General features: G+C 46.3%; 1 protein-coding gene across 2 annotated transcripts in view; it reads right to left on the reverse strand.

Annotated features, from left to right (window-relative positions):
* ADAM12 (ADAM metallopeptidase domain 12) overlaps positions 1-15,455 on the reverse strand; it is a 177,152-nt gene extending 161,697 nt beyond the window's left edge. For both annotated transcript variants that reach the window (XM_039731460.1, XM_039731459.1), the window contains exon 1: positions 15,262-15,455. In XM_039731460.1, the coding sequence (XP_039587394.1) occupies positions 15,262-15,391 (130 nt within the window). In that variant the 5' untranslated portion in view covers positions 15,392-15,455. The remainder of the gene's footprint in view (positions 1-15,261) is intronic.
* Positions 15,456-18,048: the final 2,593 nt, after the last annotated feature.

An 18,048-nucleotide genomic window follows, 5' to 3' on the forward strand; every position in this document is an offset into this window, starting at 1 on the left:
ATGGAGCTGCCATGGTGATATCAGCAAACATCAAAGTCTCTCTGATACTCCTCCAGGCCCTTTCCTGACCATTCTGCAGAGCATGAACTTCCCAGAATTACCCGAAACAGCAGAAAAAAGGGAGGGGATCAGCATTTCTGCACAGATGTGCTATTCCCTAAACAGACAGCCTGGTCTGGAAGAGCAGCAGCCATAAAAATCCAGTGGGAGAAGGGAGGAAAATCCACACAAAGTGTGGTTCAGTTTTGCCACTCCTTCTTCTGTTCCATCCCAATGAAGTGATGCTCGTGGTGCATAACAAAGCAAGGTTACAACGAGCAAATTTAATCTGCCACACGTGCTTATTTATCTGCTGAAAAGGCTCATTGTGCAGAAGTGTTGATAGTCTGGAGACAGACATCAAGACAGGTTTATAGGCAGCAGTTATATCTTTATTGGAAAAGATAATTTATTTGGGGGGAAACAAAGCAGACAGGCTTCAGGGTTTGCAAATCTTCTGAAGCCACAGCATTTATAAAACACGAGATCAATTTCTGTCTAGTTGCTTTCCCTGAGCCAGATACTTGGCTGCTTATCTGAATGTTTGTATTTAAATTATTGGGTGTGATAAAAATCACAGCTTCCTGTGGAAGGCAGAGGAAGCAGTGCAGCCCAATTTTGGGCCTCATTCTGGAGATAATTTGGGCACATGCATTGTGCACTTGCTTAACTCCCAGCTGCCCTCAGTGTGATATAAGCACAGCACGGTGCCTTTTGTATATCAAATAATGTTTTTCTCATGAAATTTCATTATATTTATGGACTGGGTATATTTCTGAAAGACTGCAAAATAAAGAAACTTGTATAGATGATAAATAAACTCTAACTCAGTCTTTAAATTAAAAAAAAAAAGCACATACACACAAAAAAAAGGATGGGGAAGATAAATAGGTAAATCCTTTAAATAGGTTTCTGCAGCCTAATTCAAAGAACAGGGGGCAGAAAATAAGGGATCATAGCCAGGGAAGAGCAACCCACACTTATCCTGAGTAGGAGAGATCTGAAAGGCCACTAAGAAATGGCACACAGACATGGGGAGAGGAATATTCTACATCAGGAGGAAAAAAATAAAAAACACAAAAAATGTAAGGAGAGAGTCTGACTAAAGGAAAAAAAAAAAACAAAAACGGCAGAAATAGTGCAGGAAACTTGGGAAAAAATGGGATAAAACCAGGTGGGTACAAAGGGGGGATAGGTCCTGGTACCCTGGAGAGCCTTTGGCCCTCACCTGAGCTGGGGTCACCAAGGAATCCATCCCAGTCAGGGACACTTCACCCACTCCTTGCACAGCACCTGAACAAAACCCATCCCCAGCTTCCTTCTGCTGGTTCTGGGACCCATCCCTGAGCACAAACCCAGCCCTCCCAAAGAGCATCATCCCAGGGGCACCAGGAGAGGAGCCGTGGGATGGGCCCAGCATCTGCACCAAGGAAGGGTTTGGTTTCCATCACCCAAAACCATCCCCCAGCTCCCAGGGCTGCAGCTCCTCACGCACACAGAGCTGCTGGTATTTCCTCTCTTCCACTCTGCATCTCCCTTCCCCACTTGCAGGAGGGTTTCTTTGAAGCTGAACCATTAGAGTTGTTTGTGTTCCATTAATAATGAGGCCTCTTCTCTACAGGGACTCCTGGTGCTACAGCAGTATAAATAGTGTAATAATTGAAATCAGAGAATTGAAATTTCGGTAATGTGTCATGAGAGGAGAAGAAAATCAGGCCATCTGCAACACCAGAAAGTTAGATTAGACCCAGGTTTCCTATCTTTTGTGTCACATGCACCTACTTACTCACCTACTTATTTTCCATTTCAGTGAAATTCTGTCCAGCTCTTCCTGACGCAAGCTCGTCTCCCACTTTTTCACATGAAAAACTTCACAGTTGTGTCTGTTTTCTATTTTCAGCCTGCACTGAAGGTAATGCTTTTGATCCACAAGCAGCCCACAAGCTGATGCAGCGCCCTTTATTCTCTTTTTTACCCCCAGTAATATAAAAGCTACTTTGTACAAATAGTGAGATGAGTAGATGTTACCTGTCAGTGACTTTTGTGTGGCTTAAGTATTTTTCATCTGCCATGTACTTCTACAACTTTTCTGCTTTGCACAGTATCATACAAGGGCTTGTGGGCAAAGAAGTTAAGAATGGTTTTCATCTTTTTGCTTTTTATTTCAGTTCCTCCAAGCTCTGTGCAAAATAAACTCCGAGTATGTGATGTGACATCTTTGCTTAGCGGCCACTGCCTCCTGAAACAACCCAGACACTCTCCAGATTTGCATTTACTTAAAATTAATAAGCTTTTAGTGAGGCAGAGCAATTTATTTGTCCTCATGACAAACAAAGAGGTGAACGCACCCAACGCTGAGTAGCTCTGGATAAAATGGGATTAAGTGCAAGGAAAACAGAACATGTCCCACTGCATGCACACCCCAACCCTGCTGGCAGTGCCCCCCCAGCACAGAGCAGGACAGGAGTCAGACCTGGGCTGGTTTATAAACAACATCCATCTCTTACACACAGGTTTACAGAGGAGTCAAATGTGGTGCTGAATTTCCTCCCCGTTGGGGATGGGCCCGTTCTGGTCCCACACAGTAACAGGGCACAGAATAACATGGTTCAGAGAATCCCACAATGGTTTGGGTGGGAAGGGACTGTCAAATCATTCAGTGCCACCCCTGCCATGGCAGGGACACTTCCCCTGTCCCAGGTGCTCCCAGCCCCAGTGTCCAGCCTGGCCTTGGGCACTGCCAGGGATCCAGGGGCAGCCACAGCTGCTCTGGGCCATCTCTGTCCTAGGGCCTCAGCACCCTCACAGCCAAGAATCCCTCCCAAAATCCCATCTAAATCCACCCACTGTCAGTTTAAAGCCATTCCCTGTGTCCTGTCCCTCCATCCTTGTCCCCAGTCCCTCTCCAGCTCTCCTGGAGCCCCTTCAGGCCCTGGCAGGGCTCTGAGCTCTCCCTGGAGCCTTCTCCTCTCCAGGTGAGCACCCCCAGTGTCCCAGCCTGTCCTCACAGGACACAGGCTCCAGCATTCCATCAGTCTTGAGGTACTCCAGGACTGACACAGCCCCAGAGCCCCACAAAATCCCAGCCCAGCCAAGGTCCCAGTGATGCTGTGGGGCGTCCATTTCCATCCCAGACTGGAGCTCTGTCTCCTCACACTGTCCCCAAACACTCCTCATGTCCCCACTTACTGCTGAGCTATAAAAATTACAGAAGTGGGGGAATAAAACAAGATTAAATTAAATTATCCTTGTATTACCTTTCCTACTAAAAACCAACTCTAAATCATAAGTCACAGACTGTCCTCATTTTTCTCTGCAGCAAAACACCCAAAACACTGGAATAATCTTAGGATTGAAAAGAACAATGGAACACAGTAATCCTTCTGCAAACTGAAATCAGCTAATGGCAGTGCTCTGTGCCACAGGCAATGCCCTGGAAGTCAGGAAGGACATCCTTTATCCATTTCCCTCCTCCTTTTCTTCATCCTTTATCCATTTCCCTCCTCCTTTTCTTCATCCTTTATCCATTTCCCTCCTCATTTTCTTCAGCTTCCTCAGTTTAGCTCTCAGTTTGTGGCACCCATGACCTGGGTGGGTCATTCCTGGCTGTGGAGGAATGGATTTACACCTGGCTGCACCCAGCACTCACTCACTGGGTTCATGGCCAGTTCCTGAGGTACCCCGAGAGCCTGCACTGCTGCCTGGGGTCCCAGCAGGTGGGGAAGAGCTTTATCCCCCACACCAGGGGCTTTTCTCTCCTTTGGGATGATTCTTCTGCCACCTCCAGAAAAATTCAAACCAGAAGGTTTGGATCCAAAATTCCCAAGCTTACACACTGAGAGGGGAGGACCAAGTCTTGTCCTTCAGGATGGAGGTGAACTTAGGAACTTTAGGAAGTTATGGAAGTGAAACTGGGGAAGTTTATGGAAGTGAAACAGGGTAAAAATTGGAAGCTGCCCACAAACACAGCACCCACAACCAGGCAAGGGAAGGATTTTGCCACAGTTCAGAAGAAAAGATATTAGGATCGGTCAGTATTTTTATCAGCAAACTTTACTCAAGAGTCCTCCTGAAATTCAGTGCCCTGAGGTGGGACATGACTGCACAGAGAAGGACAGGAATATCACAAAGAATATTAACACAATACTTGCAGGCTGGAGCAAGGGGTTTAACCCAGGAGGGTTGTACCCTTAGGGATCATTAGGATTTCTGTTCCTACCACTGTTCTTCAAAGCAGGTGACACCAGAATGACCCACACATGGTACTGGGGCTAACACTGATAATGCTGCACCAAAAGAGGTGCTTCCAGGGAGTAGCAGAGATCCAGGTTAACCCTGAGAGTTGGTGACAGAAGCACATCTGGAATGCTGGGGGCATTTCTCCTCACCTGCACTCTCAAAAGATGAATTGAGCCTGGAGCTGGTGGCTTGGAAAGGCTGCCAGGGAGACCAGGGAAGTGGAAAGTCTGAATTACAAGAAGGGAACTAGGAGAATTATTTTACATAATGTAGGAAACCAAAGGTGACAGGACCCGTGATTGTCCCTTAGCTCTCTATGCCTCTTGGTATTTATCTTGCCAGTGCTGATACATTTATAGATGGTAGCAGTATAAAGTGCCTATACATAAAGTGAGATAGGATTCCAGTCCAGAATTGCACAGAGGATCACATCCAGTTCTTGGAAAGAAAAAAGGAAAGGAAAGAAAAAAAAAAAAGAAAAACCAACCTGCTTTAAATGGAAATTGTCAACATTAGGGGTCAGATTATATCATGCCAAAAAAAAAAGTGTCAGTTATTCAACTCTGTGGCCAAGGTCTGGGGATGTGTGATTCCAGTCCTCTATTTCACTCCACCTTCCAGATAAAGCCTAAACATTACCCAAGTTAAACCTTATCCAGGCACAGGCCTTGCTGAAACCACCTAAAATGGTGCCTGTTTTACCTGAGACAAGAAAAACAAATTGGTTCTTAATAAAATCACAGAACTGCAGAGTGGTTTGGGTTGGAAGGGACCATAAAGCTCAACCCATTCCATCCCTGTCATGCACAGGGAACCTTCCACTGTCCCAAGTTGCTCCAACCTGGCCTTGGATACTTCCAGGGATGAGAATCCACAACTTCCCTGGGCACTAATATTAAAAAAAAAAAAAAAGGAATTGTATCTCATAATAAATGTGCAAGTGCTGGAAAATAAACCAGTACCAGATTTCCAGTGCATAATGGTTAAACAAAGCCAGCCCTTAGACTTGCACGGGGTCAAAGAAGCAACAGCTTAAATTTGACATCAAAATTTTGATGTAATTTTACATCCACCAGCTGAGGACACAGACATCCTCTCAAAAGAAAGGACAAAAATCACCACGTTGATAAGGTGCTTCCCATTATCCCATTTCCAGCACTTCCACAGCTTCATAAAAGCACAGCACCAGATTCTGCCCTCCTTTCTTTAGAAGCACAAAAGCCTGGACAAGATTTGACTGTGCATAAGTAAAACTCTTATCTCTTGCAGCAAAGTTTTTATTAGTTCAAAATCATGAATTATTTTCCCAGCTAACTTTTGTTCCTCTAAGGGGTACATTGATTATTTCTACAAAAACCAGGAAAATTAGTCCTTTCATGGCCTGCTTGGAAAATAAGCCTTGAAAAAAAATTAAAAACTACACACAAAGTTTTACTTGTTTTCTCCCTTCTCCCAAATTCCCAAACTCAAGACCTCAGGCATTTAAGCACAAGCAACCCTTAGAAAGCAACTAATTCCATGGATGTTCTTGAGCTGGAATTTTGCCTTTTTTTTCACACTGCAAATTTACTACTTGTGTACAAAAATTTTTCAAACATGAGAAGTCAGCACAGGTCTTTGATGAGCCTGAGGAGAGGCAGCAGCAAGATGACTCCATGCATTTCTGAATTTAATTTTCTGTTCTTTTGGCTTCTCATGGAAAAAGATCCTGTCTCCAGCTTGATGGCTCTGTAAAGATGAAGCTCTGCAGCATCACCAGGCAGCTCCAGGATGAGAAAGGGAGGGCTGAGATTCCCTGATCCCCATTAACTGAACAGCATTACAAACACGGCTTTCAATATTTGGGGTTTATAATTCTCAGATCTACCTCCTGTCATCTCCTGCTCATGCACAATTACTCCTTCCCTGAATCTGATTCTGCTGATGAAATAATCAGCGAGAGGGAACAGCCCTCTCCCCCCACCCCCATGAAATCCCAAAAACTGCCTGGAATATGTCATGTGTTCAACACTTCAACGTGGACACGGCAGGGAGAGCTGGAATTTGGAGGTGACTTGCTGCTCTCCTCCACCCAGCTCTGTGGCCAATGTCACTGCCCCAGCAGCTGAACAAACTGATGACACAGAGAAAGACAAAAAATAGAAAAGGTGGGGGGGTGCAAGAAAAGAAAAACTAAAATGTTCCTTGTGGGACATACCCCCTAAGCAGTTGGATCATCTTAATCTTCAAGCTTCTGTAATACAACTGTTGGAAGGCTCCAAGTCTGAGCACAATAAAGTGCTTTATTCAGGGAACCATATGACTCCATCAGTCATTCAAGCACATGTTTGGCACAGATTGAAAGTGAAAAGCATAGCTAAGGCAAATATTTCAAAACTGAACTTGTCTTCCTAACACACATGGTTTATATATTGGTGTAATATCTATATAACTTTTCAGTTCTCATCTAGAGTAATGTCATGGCTGAAGTACAAAATGATGGCTCTGCACCGGGCGTTTCTCAGCAGATAACACATGCCAAAAAGCCATTTAGCAGAAAATTAAAAGGGAGCTATCACACTTGACAGTTAAAAAAAAAAAAAGGCAGCAAAATCAAAAAACAAACAAAAAAAATTGCCAAAAAACCAAAACAAAAAAATCCACACACAAAAAACCCAATAAAAACAAAGAAAAAAAATCCCAACAACCTATAAAAATAGCTTTGTTCCCTTTAATTCCTGAAAATCCATTTCTCCAATCAGGATGCTGCACCATCCCTCACTGGAGAGCTGTGCTGCAACAAACCCTGGCCAGGCAGCTCCTTCCTCCTCGAGTGCCCGAGATGTGTCTGCTCTGCTTGCAGATGAAATATTGCTCATCACAGAGCAACTCCTGCTGATGCAAATGCGATTAAAGCAATCTGGGCAGAGCACAGTGTGATTAAAGCATAAGTAATGGCAGAAGGATTTGGGCCCTCATTATACAAAATACATATTGAAATGCAGTCAAGGAGAGAAGCCAGTATATCTCAATATCCTCCCTGTTCTCCAGAACAAAATGTGACAAGTGGAGTTGGGAGAACAACATTTGCCATTGACTGCAGGAGGGGGCAGGGAGCCTGCAGAACGTTTCAAATAACCCAAACCCAGCTTTATGATGTGTATAGAATATGTACAGGGATATATTTGGGAAACAGCTGTCCAGCCTCATTTGGGATGCTGTTATGTTTGACTGAGGAATTACTACTCAGGACCAGTCCAAAGACAGAGTTGTATTTTTTTTTTTTTCCCTAGAAGAGAACATTTCAGACTATAGAGAAATAAAGCAGTGAAGCTCTGAAGGAAAGGGCATTCCAGCACAGTGGGTCATGGGGGAGGATCAAGAGGTTCCCCCCAAGGAAGAGCTCAGGGCTCGGAGTTGACAGAAGAGGGCAAGTCAGAAATGCTAGATTCCAACCCAAAGGAGCTTTGGAAAGTCCATGACACTGCAGCTTAGAACTTCTGTCCTGCTGCTGCAAATCCTGTTTTCAGCTGCTTCTTTTCCAAGCCCTGATCCACACTGTACCAACCAGCCCAGCCCTTCCCTCTTGTAAAAACAGGCAGGACAGGGCTAAAAATGGATGAAAATCCTCAAGGGTTGCACAGTGCCTTTCCCACAGGTATTCCCAGGCTGCCAGAGTGAAGGATGGCCCATCTCAACTCTGGGTCACATCTGCTTGTTCCTAAATTGCTGCTTCTTCCCCAAAGAGCCCCACACATCTTTGTTTTTGATTATGAACTCAGCCTTGCACCCTTCTGTACCAGCCAAAAACAGTTACTGAGGCAGAGAAATAATAACCCGTGCTTTACAAGCACAAGGAATCCACCCAGCTCCAAGGGCAGAGAAAAAGGTACTAAATATATCTTCACTTCTCAGCAATGAGTCCACATAATTACGTGAAAATCCAGGTCCACTGCTCCTCTCCAACTCCTCCCTCCAAAGCCTCATGAAAGGCTACTTTCACCGAGTGAAGTTCAAATTACTCTGCAAAATACAATTTCCTCTTGGTCTTTCAAAAGGTGCAGTGCAATCCCTCTCTGCAGTGATTTACTAACCTGCCTCAGAGAGTGCAGGGAATCCTCAGCACAGCTGCACTGAGGGATGCTCCTTCCTGGGTACAACCAGCACGGAAAATAACCACGGAGTGGGAGCTGGAGCTGTGCTCCTCACAGGCACGGATCATGCCTTCAGATCTCTCTGGGAAACACAGCAGAGCCAGCTGGGGTGAGCTGCAGAGTTAATTTAGGTGAGCAGGCAGGGGATGTGATTTGTAGCTCTTCACCAAGCCTAGAAAAGGAGCTGCTGGGCTGAGGAGTTTATGTCCAGGAGTTTATGTGCAGGGGTTTATATCCATCAGGAGTTTATGTCCAGGAGTTTTTATATCCATCAGGAGTTCCTGTTTGGGTGGGGAACACCTGATCCTCACATCACACAAGAGCAGGCAGAGGAAAATGAGCTGCACCTGCTCCGGCACAAGCTGCCACTGAATCTCTTCTGGTTTTTAAAACATGAATGAAAAGATAACTTGGGGTTACTTAATGTTCTTGAAGCCACCTCTGCTGCTCAGGTTTATGAGCGTGACCTTGCACAAAGTGTCACCATGAGCTCTGGGTCGCTCTGTAACTCCTGACTTTCACACATTCCTCCAGGAAATGAGCAACAGGAGCAAAGAACATTTATTTTTTATGGTTTATTCAGGGCAGGATATCTCCCTTGGTCACTACCACAGCTCTGCTCACCTGCTCTGGTACTGCAAAAGGATTTTAAATGCCAGCACAGGACATGAGCAGCAGGCTGTACAAAGGAGTCAGGTCCACGGAGAGAAGGGAATTTATCCCAAAAGAGTTTCAGGCATAGAAACAGGAAAACACAGCATGCATAGCAAATAGCTCCTTCTTCCTAAAGTGTCAAGATTTAAACTAAAAGAGGAGAGATTTTGGTTGGATATCTGGAGGAATTTCCTCTCTGTGAGGGTGCAGAGGGGCTGGGATGGAATTCCCAGAGCAGCTGTGGCTGCCCCTGGATCCCTGGCAGTGCCCAAAGCCAGGTTGGACACTGGGGCTGGAGCACCTGGGACAGTGGAAGGTGTCCCTGCCATGGCAGGGGTGGCACTGGAATTTAAGGTCTCTTCCAACCCAAACCATTCTGGGATTTCTTCTGCAATGATCCCATACTTTCATCTTGGTGCTCACCCAAAGCGTGTCTGTGCCTTACTCAGGAGGCACGAGATGAAGAAATAAATCCTCATTCTTTTGGGATGCTCACCTCATGCATCAAAGCACTCATCAAAATACAAGAGCAGATTTTAACCTGGAGATCCTTTAGTGGTCTCCAGTTCCAAAAGGAGCATGGCTGAGGTGCTGTGTCCATCCCTGGGTGCTCCACAGGGATGTAGTGAATTTACTCCCAACTCTATCATCACAGAGCTCTCAGTGGCAGAAAAGGAATGGAATATAAACTTCAATAATATGGACTGAATTACCCTCCTCACATCTTCTAACTGTTGAAGCAGCAGGGGATCTCCAGCACAGACCATCACTGCATTCAGTGCTGCTGGATAAAACACTGCTCATGCTCAGCTCCAGGCCCATGTGATCCCCTTACTAAAGTCCAGATTTTATAATTTGAATTTTTTTGCATAATTATACCGAAACAATCCCACAAATACTTGAATTTGTTGAAGTTTGTATCTTAATTTATACTTTCAGAGGTAAGCGGTCACACATGAGGTTTATCTTTCAGCTGCTTAAAGGATTAGAACACTTTTTAAAGAAGCAAGAAAACAGCAAACTTCCACCATTGTCAGAAGAAGGTTTTTCACTTAATGCATATGATATATACTATTAAACTAAATTTCCAGGGGCTGACACAGTTCCTCTTTAAAAAATGCCCCAAAATAAATGAGTAAAAGATACTTTTGTGCCAAATTCTGCATCCAGCTTTTTCTGCCGTGATGTGCATTATCCAGCATGGCTAACAGGCCATGACACATTTCACTTCTTGCCTTATTACATCATAGATTTGGGACAAGAAAGAATTTGTTCTTCTAATCACTGCTTTTAGCAAGCTGACCTTGTGAAAGGACAATTTCCTGCCTCCAAACTCTTTCTTATCCTAGCTCCAGGTCATGGAAAGCAGCATAGTCATTTGTATGGGGTGTAAAGTATTAGTGGAACAACCTGAAGGGATTAAACAGATTAATTTCTGATTAGATTATGCAGTTCAAGCCACTTGATACCAACCTAGTCTCAAAATCCTGCATGAACCCTAAAAAGAGAAGGGTCAACATGCTGGAGCAGAAAGAGAAAATCCCTTCTCTTAGTTAGTCAGGTAGCAAAAAGATAAAAATTTAATACATTTGAAGCAGTTTGCTCTGTGTTAACCAGAAACAAAAGGGATTGAGCTCTTGGACTGCACTGCCCTGTAAGGATTCAACAAACTGTGGGGTTTTAATTTACTTCATCATAGATCTGCCCTGGAGCCTCAGCAGGACCTAAGAGAAGCCTCTGCAGATGTGATTTAGGGATGCAGCACTCCAGAACTGAGCAGATGATGTGCTTTTGTCCAGGCAGAAATTTGAGGAACTGCTTGAAATACAAGTACCAAGTGCAGGCAGTGGGGAGAGCAAGATCCAGGGTGATGTGCAGTATAACATAAGAGGTTGTAGAGGAAGGAAAGTCACCAGAAAAAGGGATTAAATGAAAAAATCCCCGCAATATGGACAGCCTGGCATCCTAAGCAGGATGGGATGGTGTGAGGCAGAGCTGGGGACAGCCTGCTGGCGTGGCAGGGCCTGGCTGGACAACCTGACAGTATTCCAGATTTCCAAACACCGTGAGAATATCCATTCCTGGATTACAGCAGCTCTCACAGCACAAGCGAAGAGAAACCCACCCCAGGAGCCCAGCAAGGCAGCTCAGGGCTCACCCTCCTCTCTGCCACAGCCCAAAAGAAGGCTCAGGAACACAAAAAATCCAGAGCCCAGCTGGACTCCTTGGCCAGCTTGCCCTGGCAGTGTCAGATCTGCTGGAAGCAGCAGGGATAATAAATGTGTCAGGAGATGTGAGGTATGGAGACGGCTGGTGGAGGAGAAAATAAACCTTGACATGAGTTGAGCCTTTTTAGAACAGAATTTCATGATCATGGGCGGTGAGTGAGGGTCTTGGTGGGAATAACAGATAAATAGATATCTTCAGTGGGATAAAGAGATAAACACACCCTGGTCTGCTGCAGCCACCCATGTGCCACCAGAGAAAACCCACTGGGGCTCCCAGCAGGATGCAAAACCCCCCACAACACAGCCTGACAACCACGTGTTCAAGGATGCTCTTTGGATCTGGATCAGGACCTTTCCAAAATCCCAAGCAGATCAAGAGATGAGGCCCCCAAGGAACCAGCAGAGAAGAACCTGTCAGCTCCCCAGGCAGCTGGGGGTGAAGGATGCAAACACTGCTGAAGAGTGGCAGTAAAATTCCTCTGCTGGGGGATTTGGCACGGATCTCTGGAGCCCCATGGGCAGGGACAGCTCATGCCAGGCTGTCTGAAGGGGATAATCATCAGACAAGGAGGTGATTATACACACACCAGAAATATCTGCCACAAATGCTGCAGCAGTTTGAGGGGAAACAGGGTTTATAAATGAGCTCTGAAGCACAGAGGGTGATGGAGAAATCAGGTTTAGAGCACAAGACAAAGCAACATTTCTTCTGCTGCAATTTATTTCCATTAGACCCAAGGAAGCTGCAATCAGCAGCAAATTAAAATCTAGACAAAAGTGATTTTAACTGAAGGTAAAGGATTTTGGGTTGCAGTTTTAGGATTTGCATTTTTCATGCCCAGAGAAACTGTGGCTCTTCCATCCCTGACAGTGTCCCAGGCCAGCTTGGACAGGACTTGGAGCCACCTGGAGTGGTGGAGAGTGTCCTGCCCATGGACACTTAAAGACACTTAAAAAGGTCTTTAAAATGGTTTTTAAACCTTAAAATGGTTTTTAAGGTCCCTTCCAACCCAAACCACTCTGTCATTCCAAGAGTCATTTTTTTCTGCTGTTTTCCCAGCTAACATACAATATTTAAACACACAATACTTAAATTTAATAGTTTGTGGACACATACACACTCTCTAATTTGGACTTCACCTATCCACAGCATCACTTGGTCTGCCCTGCAGAAACAGGATGGCCATGAGCACAAAAACCTTGTACAGGTGTAGATTTTAAGGTGTTTGACTGAGACTGGAAGATGAGATCTTATCCTACTTTATATCACACTCCACAAGGACAACAAAGTTCATTTGGCCTGGTTGAGTTTTCCTTTTTGTCCATGAGTTCCTTCAAGCAGAAACCCAGCACAAGTCTGAAAACTAAGAGGGCAATTGTAAAACCACAAAAAAATGGAAAGAAAACATACTAAAAGCCAGCAGCAAGGCTACTTTGAAGTTGTCTAGGCCACAACCTGATAATTTCTGTTTAATAACAGACCTGTCACTCAGGCAGACACACATCATTGCCACATTTCAAACCCAGTTCTCAAGGCATATCATAACTCCAACTTGTCTTAATCGCTAAGCACGAGTTAATGTAAAAATCAAGATGTGCTGGCAGCACTGGGGTGTCCTGCAGGGCTCCAGAATGCCCAGTGAGAGCCGTGCCAGCCCAGCCAAGAGCACTCGGTGTCACTGGGAGTGTGGAAAGGAGTGCCTGGAACTTTCAGCACCTCCGTGCCCAAGAAAGCAGCACAAGCTCTGGCAGGGCTGAAGCTGTGCTCTGCTTCCACAGGAAAAAGTGGAATTAAGGCAGGGGATGCTCACTGAATATTCTGGGTGGAAAAGAGCAAATTACAGACATGGGACAGAAAGGAGCAGGAAAATACAGGGAGGAAAATCCAAGGGCCAGCAACCACCACAGCTGCCCAAATGCAGACATCTAAAACCCATAAAGACACCTAGAGACACCATAGAGATAGCAGCTGGCCCAAGCTTTACACAGAGCTTAAATCATCAGTGCGAGCGTAACCTTAGAGCTTCAGCTTGGCTCTGGGGGAATTCTGAGCCACAAGGAACCGGATTTCCACCCCCTCTTCCCATTCTGCTCACTCCTCTGTGTCCCACAGCCAAGTCACCCACAGTCTGCCCACTTGGTATTGTAGGGACAAAGACTTTGAAGCATTTTACCTCTTATTTTCCCAACTGCAAGTGAACTGGCAAACCATGGAGGGGCTGGCCAGCCAGTGGGTTCCACACTCAGAGAAGGGAGCCATCCTCCCACCCAAACCAACCCTCCCTTTCCCCACAAAAAGGGAACAGACACAGGACACCTATTTCCCTTCATCTGCCAGGGAATTTCTGCACCTTTACCCCAAACCCTCTGATTTGGTGCAAATACAAGTGTTGGCAAAGAGAAATCAAGAACCCTCCCAAAGGCAGAGCTTCAACTCCTGTTAATCCAATTAGATAAATTCCAGGTGCTTGATCAAAGGCAACACCTTGTCCTTTGCCCCTCTGGGATTTCCATGTGCTAAAGTATCTCCCCATCTTTTATCTTAGGAAGTTCAGAGCCAAAGTCCCAGTGAAAGTCGCTGTCAATACATTTGAAGATAAGCAAACATTTACAAAGCTTCAAGTTACAATGGGGGAGGAAAAAAAAGACAAAAAACCACCAAACACACGAGTTTGTAGTAACAGGGACACAGGCACCCCTCGGTGCTGTTAAATGTATTCAGAGAGGAGAATCTCTTTTCCTCTTGTATTCATAGAAAAGAGTTTCTTTTCCTGTCCACATAAAATATGCAGTCAGCTGCTGCTTAGCGAAGACGAGAGGACCTGGGCGCTCTGAGGATTGCAGAATAAACCCCAAACTTGCTGTAGGGAGAGACAATCCCCTGCTAGGCTGTTCCCCATCCACACAACACGGACAGCACAGCTGAATCCGCCTGGAGCTCACTTTGAATGAGCACAGCGGCGGCGAGAAAACTTTTACCCGGCCAGGACGCTTTTACCATCGCTATTTGGCTTTTCCGTGCAATTTTCCCCAGCTGGAAACAGAGCCCAAACTCTGACAAGACTCCCAGACCTTTGAATTCAGCCCCGGGGGCTGTTTGGAGGGGGATGCGTGGCAGGAGAATTTCCAACATCCTCTTCTCTCGCCGGGACCCTGCAGGGCACCCCCGAATGAACACAACAGGGGGGTCCCCGGCATGGGACCGGCGGGGCTGGGGGTGCAGAGGAGGGAGCAGCAGGTTTGGGGGTGCAGAGGAGGGAACAGGAGGTTTGGGGTGCAGAGGAGGGAACAGCGGGTTGAAGGATGCAGAGAAAGGAGCAGCAGGTTTGGGGGTGCAAAGGAGGGAGCAGCAGTTTTGGGGGTGCCAGGGGATGGAGATGCAGAGAAGGAAGCAGCAGGTTTGGGGGTGCAGAGAAGAGATCAGCAGGTTTGGGGGTGCCGGGGTCTGGGGGTGCAGAGGAGGAAACAGCGGGTTTGGGGGTGCAGAGAAGGAGCAGCAGGTTTGGGGGTGCCAGGGGATGGGGGTGCAAAGGAGGGAGCAGCAGGTTTAGGGGTACCAGGGGATGGAGGTGCAGAGAAGGAGCAGCAGGTTTAGGGGTGCCAGGGGATGGAGGTGCAGAGAAGAGATCAGCAGGTCTGGGGGTGCCATGGGATGGCACCCGGCGGGACTGGGGGTGCAGAAAAAGGAGCAGCAGGTTTAGGGGTGCAGAGGAGGGAGCAGCAGGTCTGGGGGTGCCGGGGGATGGCACCCCGGGGTCTGGGGGTGCTAGGGGCCCGCACAGCGGAGTTCTGCGGGGGAATCTCCGCCGAGGAGCGGCAGCTCCGCGTGTGCCCGGCCGGGACCTCCCGCCCCATCCCCGCGGCGGGGCGGGGGAAGCGGCGCTCTGAATCCATCTCCCCGCTCCTCGCCCGGCTAAAATGGAGCGGGATCCTGCTCGGGAGAAGCCCGGGGGCTGTGTGTGACTTACCGCGGGCTCGGGGCGATGCCGGGAGCAGGCAGCCCGGGCCGAGCAGCAGCAGCAGCAGCAGCGCGGGCAGCCGGGCCGCGGGCAGCGCGCGGGGGGAGCGCGGCTGCGCTGCCTGGAGGCGCTTTGACATCGCAGCCCGGACTGAGGGAGACAAACTTTCATCAGCTGGGGCTGGAGAGCAGCCCCATAATATACAGTTACCGAGAGGAGCGAGCTGGGACTCAGGATGTGAGAGATTTCCTGCATGCAGTTAACTCCAAAACCCCTCCTGCTCCTGCCTCAGCTGCTGATGAGCTGGGCTCGGCTGCTTAGGGGAAAAAAAAAAAATAGAGGAGTTGGGGTTTTTTCTTTCCTCTTTAATTTTTTTCCTCCCTTATTCAAATAGGTTTGTGTCGGCTATTTCGTATTTTTTTGTTGTTGTTTTGGCAAGGACCAAATTTAATCCTGAGCCCCTGCGCAGGGTCCCAGCCCCGGGGGGCTCCGGAGTCCCCCCTCCCATCCCTGCTCCAGGAGTTTTCCCTTTTTTTTTTTTACTCCACACACAAGCCTGCCTGCCGCCTCTGGAAAGTCATCTGTGTACGTTAGAGCTCAGGGGTTATTTATTGGTTTCATAATTATTTCAGAGTTGTTTCTTATTTTATATTGTGGGGGTTTTAAAAGAAAAAAAAAGAAAAAAAAGAAAGAAAACAAACAACAAAACACACCCACAGAGTTGCCAGATGCATTTTTTAAAATCTCTCTCATTCAAATTATTATTGCTGACTGACTGGGAGAATAACCAAATACAGATTATCTACCCCTTAGTGTACCACCAGAACACATGTAATGCCCACATGTTGCTGAGGAACAGCAGAAAAAAAAAATCCAATCCTGAAGATCCTCACAGACTTTTATTGTGCAGTTTTTAGCTTTAATTTACTAAAATTCTTCCCAAATTGCACAGTTTGGATGTTGATACTGAATTCTGCAGCTTGGCTCCATGTTCCTTGTGCATGAAACTGTTGGCAGAAGTGTCCTGAGATGTGTCTGTAGGCCAGCAGGCACAAGAGCCATGCAATCCCGCTGAAAAATGGGGTTTGGAAGCACAGATTTGGGGCTGTTCTGGAGCAGAGGATGCTGATTATTCCCAGTGATCCAGACTATATTTTCACCAGCTCTGGGGATAAATGAGCCAGAAGTTCCAGGGGTACAAGCTCTGTGGCTCCCAAACTGGAGCCTGGCACGGTGCCCTGGCAGCATCACTGAGCCATGCAGGTCTAACTCTGGTAATGCCAGTACAGATAAACCTGGAGAAGGGCTGGGATCATGAACAATGTGCACAGAGGGCTCTCATCAGCTGCTGTGCTTCACACTTAGAAAGCACCTTTCACCTCTTACCCCTCTGCCCAAAGACTCGCCTCAAGTTGCTCTGAAATTTGAATTTTGTCTACACTTGTGCCTCACCTCACATTTTCCTCATCGTGGGCATTCCCTGTCCTTGGGAGCAGTCAGGGAGTAGCCTGTGTGTAACTTTTAAATAGCCAAATACTAAATTTTCCCTACTCAGCCATTATCAATTACCGTTTAACAGCTACACTCAGCAATGTTTCATCCCTCAAATACAAACTAATGAACTGCATCAACTCTCTCATTAAGGACATATGTGCTCCACACAGAACATTGGCTAAAAACATTAAAATTCAAACAGAAGACTCCTGTGTGGAAGGCCACCATTAAAGCCATGTAGACATCTTTAGTCTTTGAAGGTACTTTTCCCATTAAAATGAAAAAAAATATCAGTTGAAGGGAACTAAAGACTACTAAATAGGGGTTTGGTAATCCCACAAGGCTTTTCTTTAAAGTGGTAGTACTTTTATCTGAGTAACAATATTTGCTAGCAGAGAATGTGGAGCCAATTATATCTTGGTCATTCATTAGCATGAATGAAGTAGATATTATCAGAGTTTGTCCTCCTCCCCCCAAAAGGAATTATTGCCTTTTACCATTCTGATTTTATGGGCTTGAAGTTGATAAATAATTTATCACAAAAGAGCCCCAAATATTTTATTAACAGCATCCACGTAGGAATGCTACTGAATTACAGCTACTGCTGGAGAACACCAGCACAATTTCACCTCTGTTTCAAAATTCTCTTGGGGAAAAAAAAAAAAAAAAAAGACTCTCCAGGCAGAGGGCAGGTAATGGGAAGTGCCCCTTTTTCACTGGGATGTGCAGGGAGAGGCCAGGCCTGGAATTTTAATTCCTCATGTCAAAACACCTCCCACAATCAGTTTTACAAGCCTTGCTTTATCCACCTCAGGAGAACAAGGCCGAGCTTCCCTGCAGGAAATGGAAATTGTACCCAGGTTGTGTGGCTGCTTCAAAGGGGGCCACAACCCTGATTCCCATGGGCCATGGGTCTCCATCCATCCATCCATCCATCCATCCATCCATCCATCCATCCATCCATCCATCCATCCATCCATCCATCCTAGCTTTGTTCTTCACCACTTTCAGGGGAAGAGAAATGGAGGGATGGGGGTGTGGAGGTGTCTCACTGCTTTTGGGGCTGTTTTTACCTTTTTATCTTTTGCTGATCCTTTTTTATGCTTTCCCCCTTCATTTTTATCCCCCTTATTTTCCTTCCTGTACATACTTCATTTTTCTTCAACTCCAAGAAGCTTTTCCTTCCAAACCATTCACTCCACTGTGTGCCAGTTCAGGGCTCTCCTGCAGTAGCCACAGCATAAGAACAGCTAAATCCTCTTTTTATTCCTTATTTCTACCTCCTTGGGCAAGGGGCACCCA

The sequence above is a fragment of the Passer montanus genome, unplaced genomic scaffold (assembly GCF_014805655.1).
Source record: "Passer montanus isolate IOZ18808 unplaced genomic scaffold, ASM1480565v1 scaffold77, whole genome shotgun sequence".
Lineage (NCBI taxonomy): Eukaryota > Metazoa > Chordata > Aves > Passeriformes > Passeridae > Passer > Passer montanus.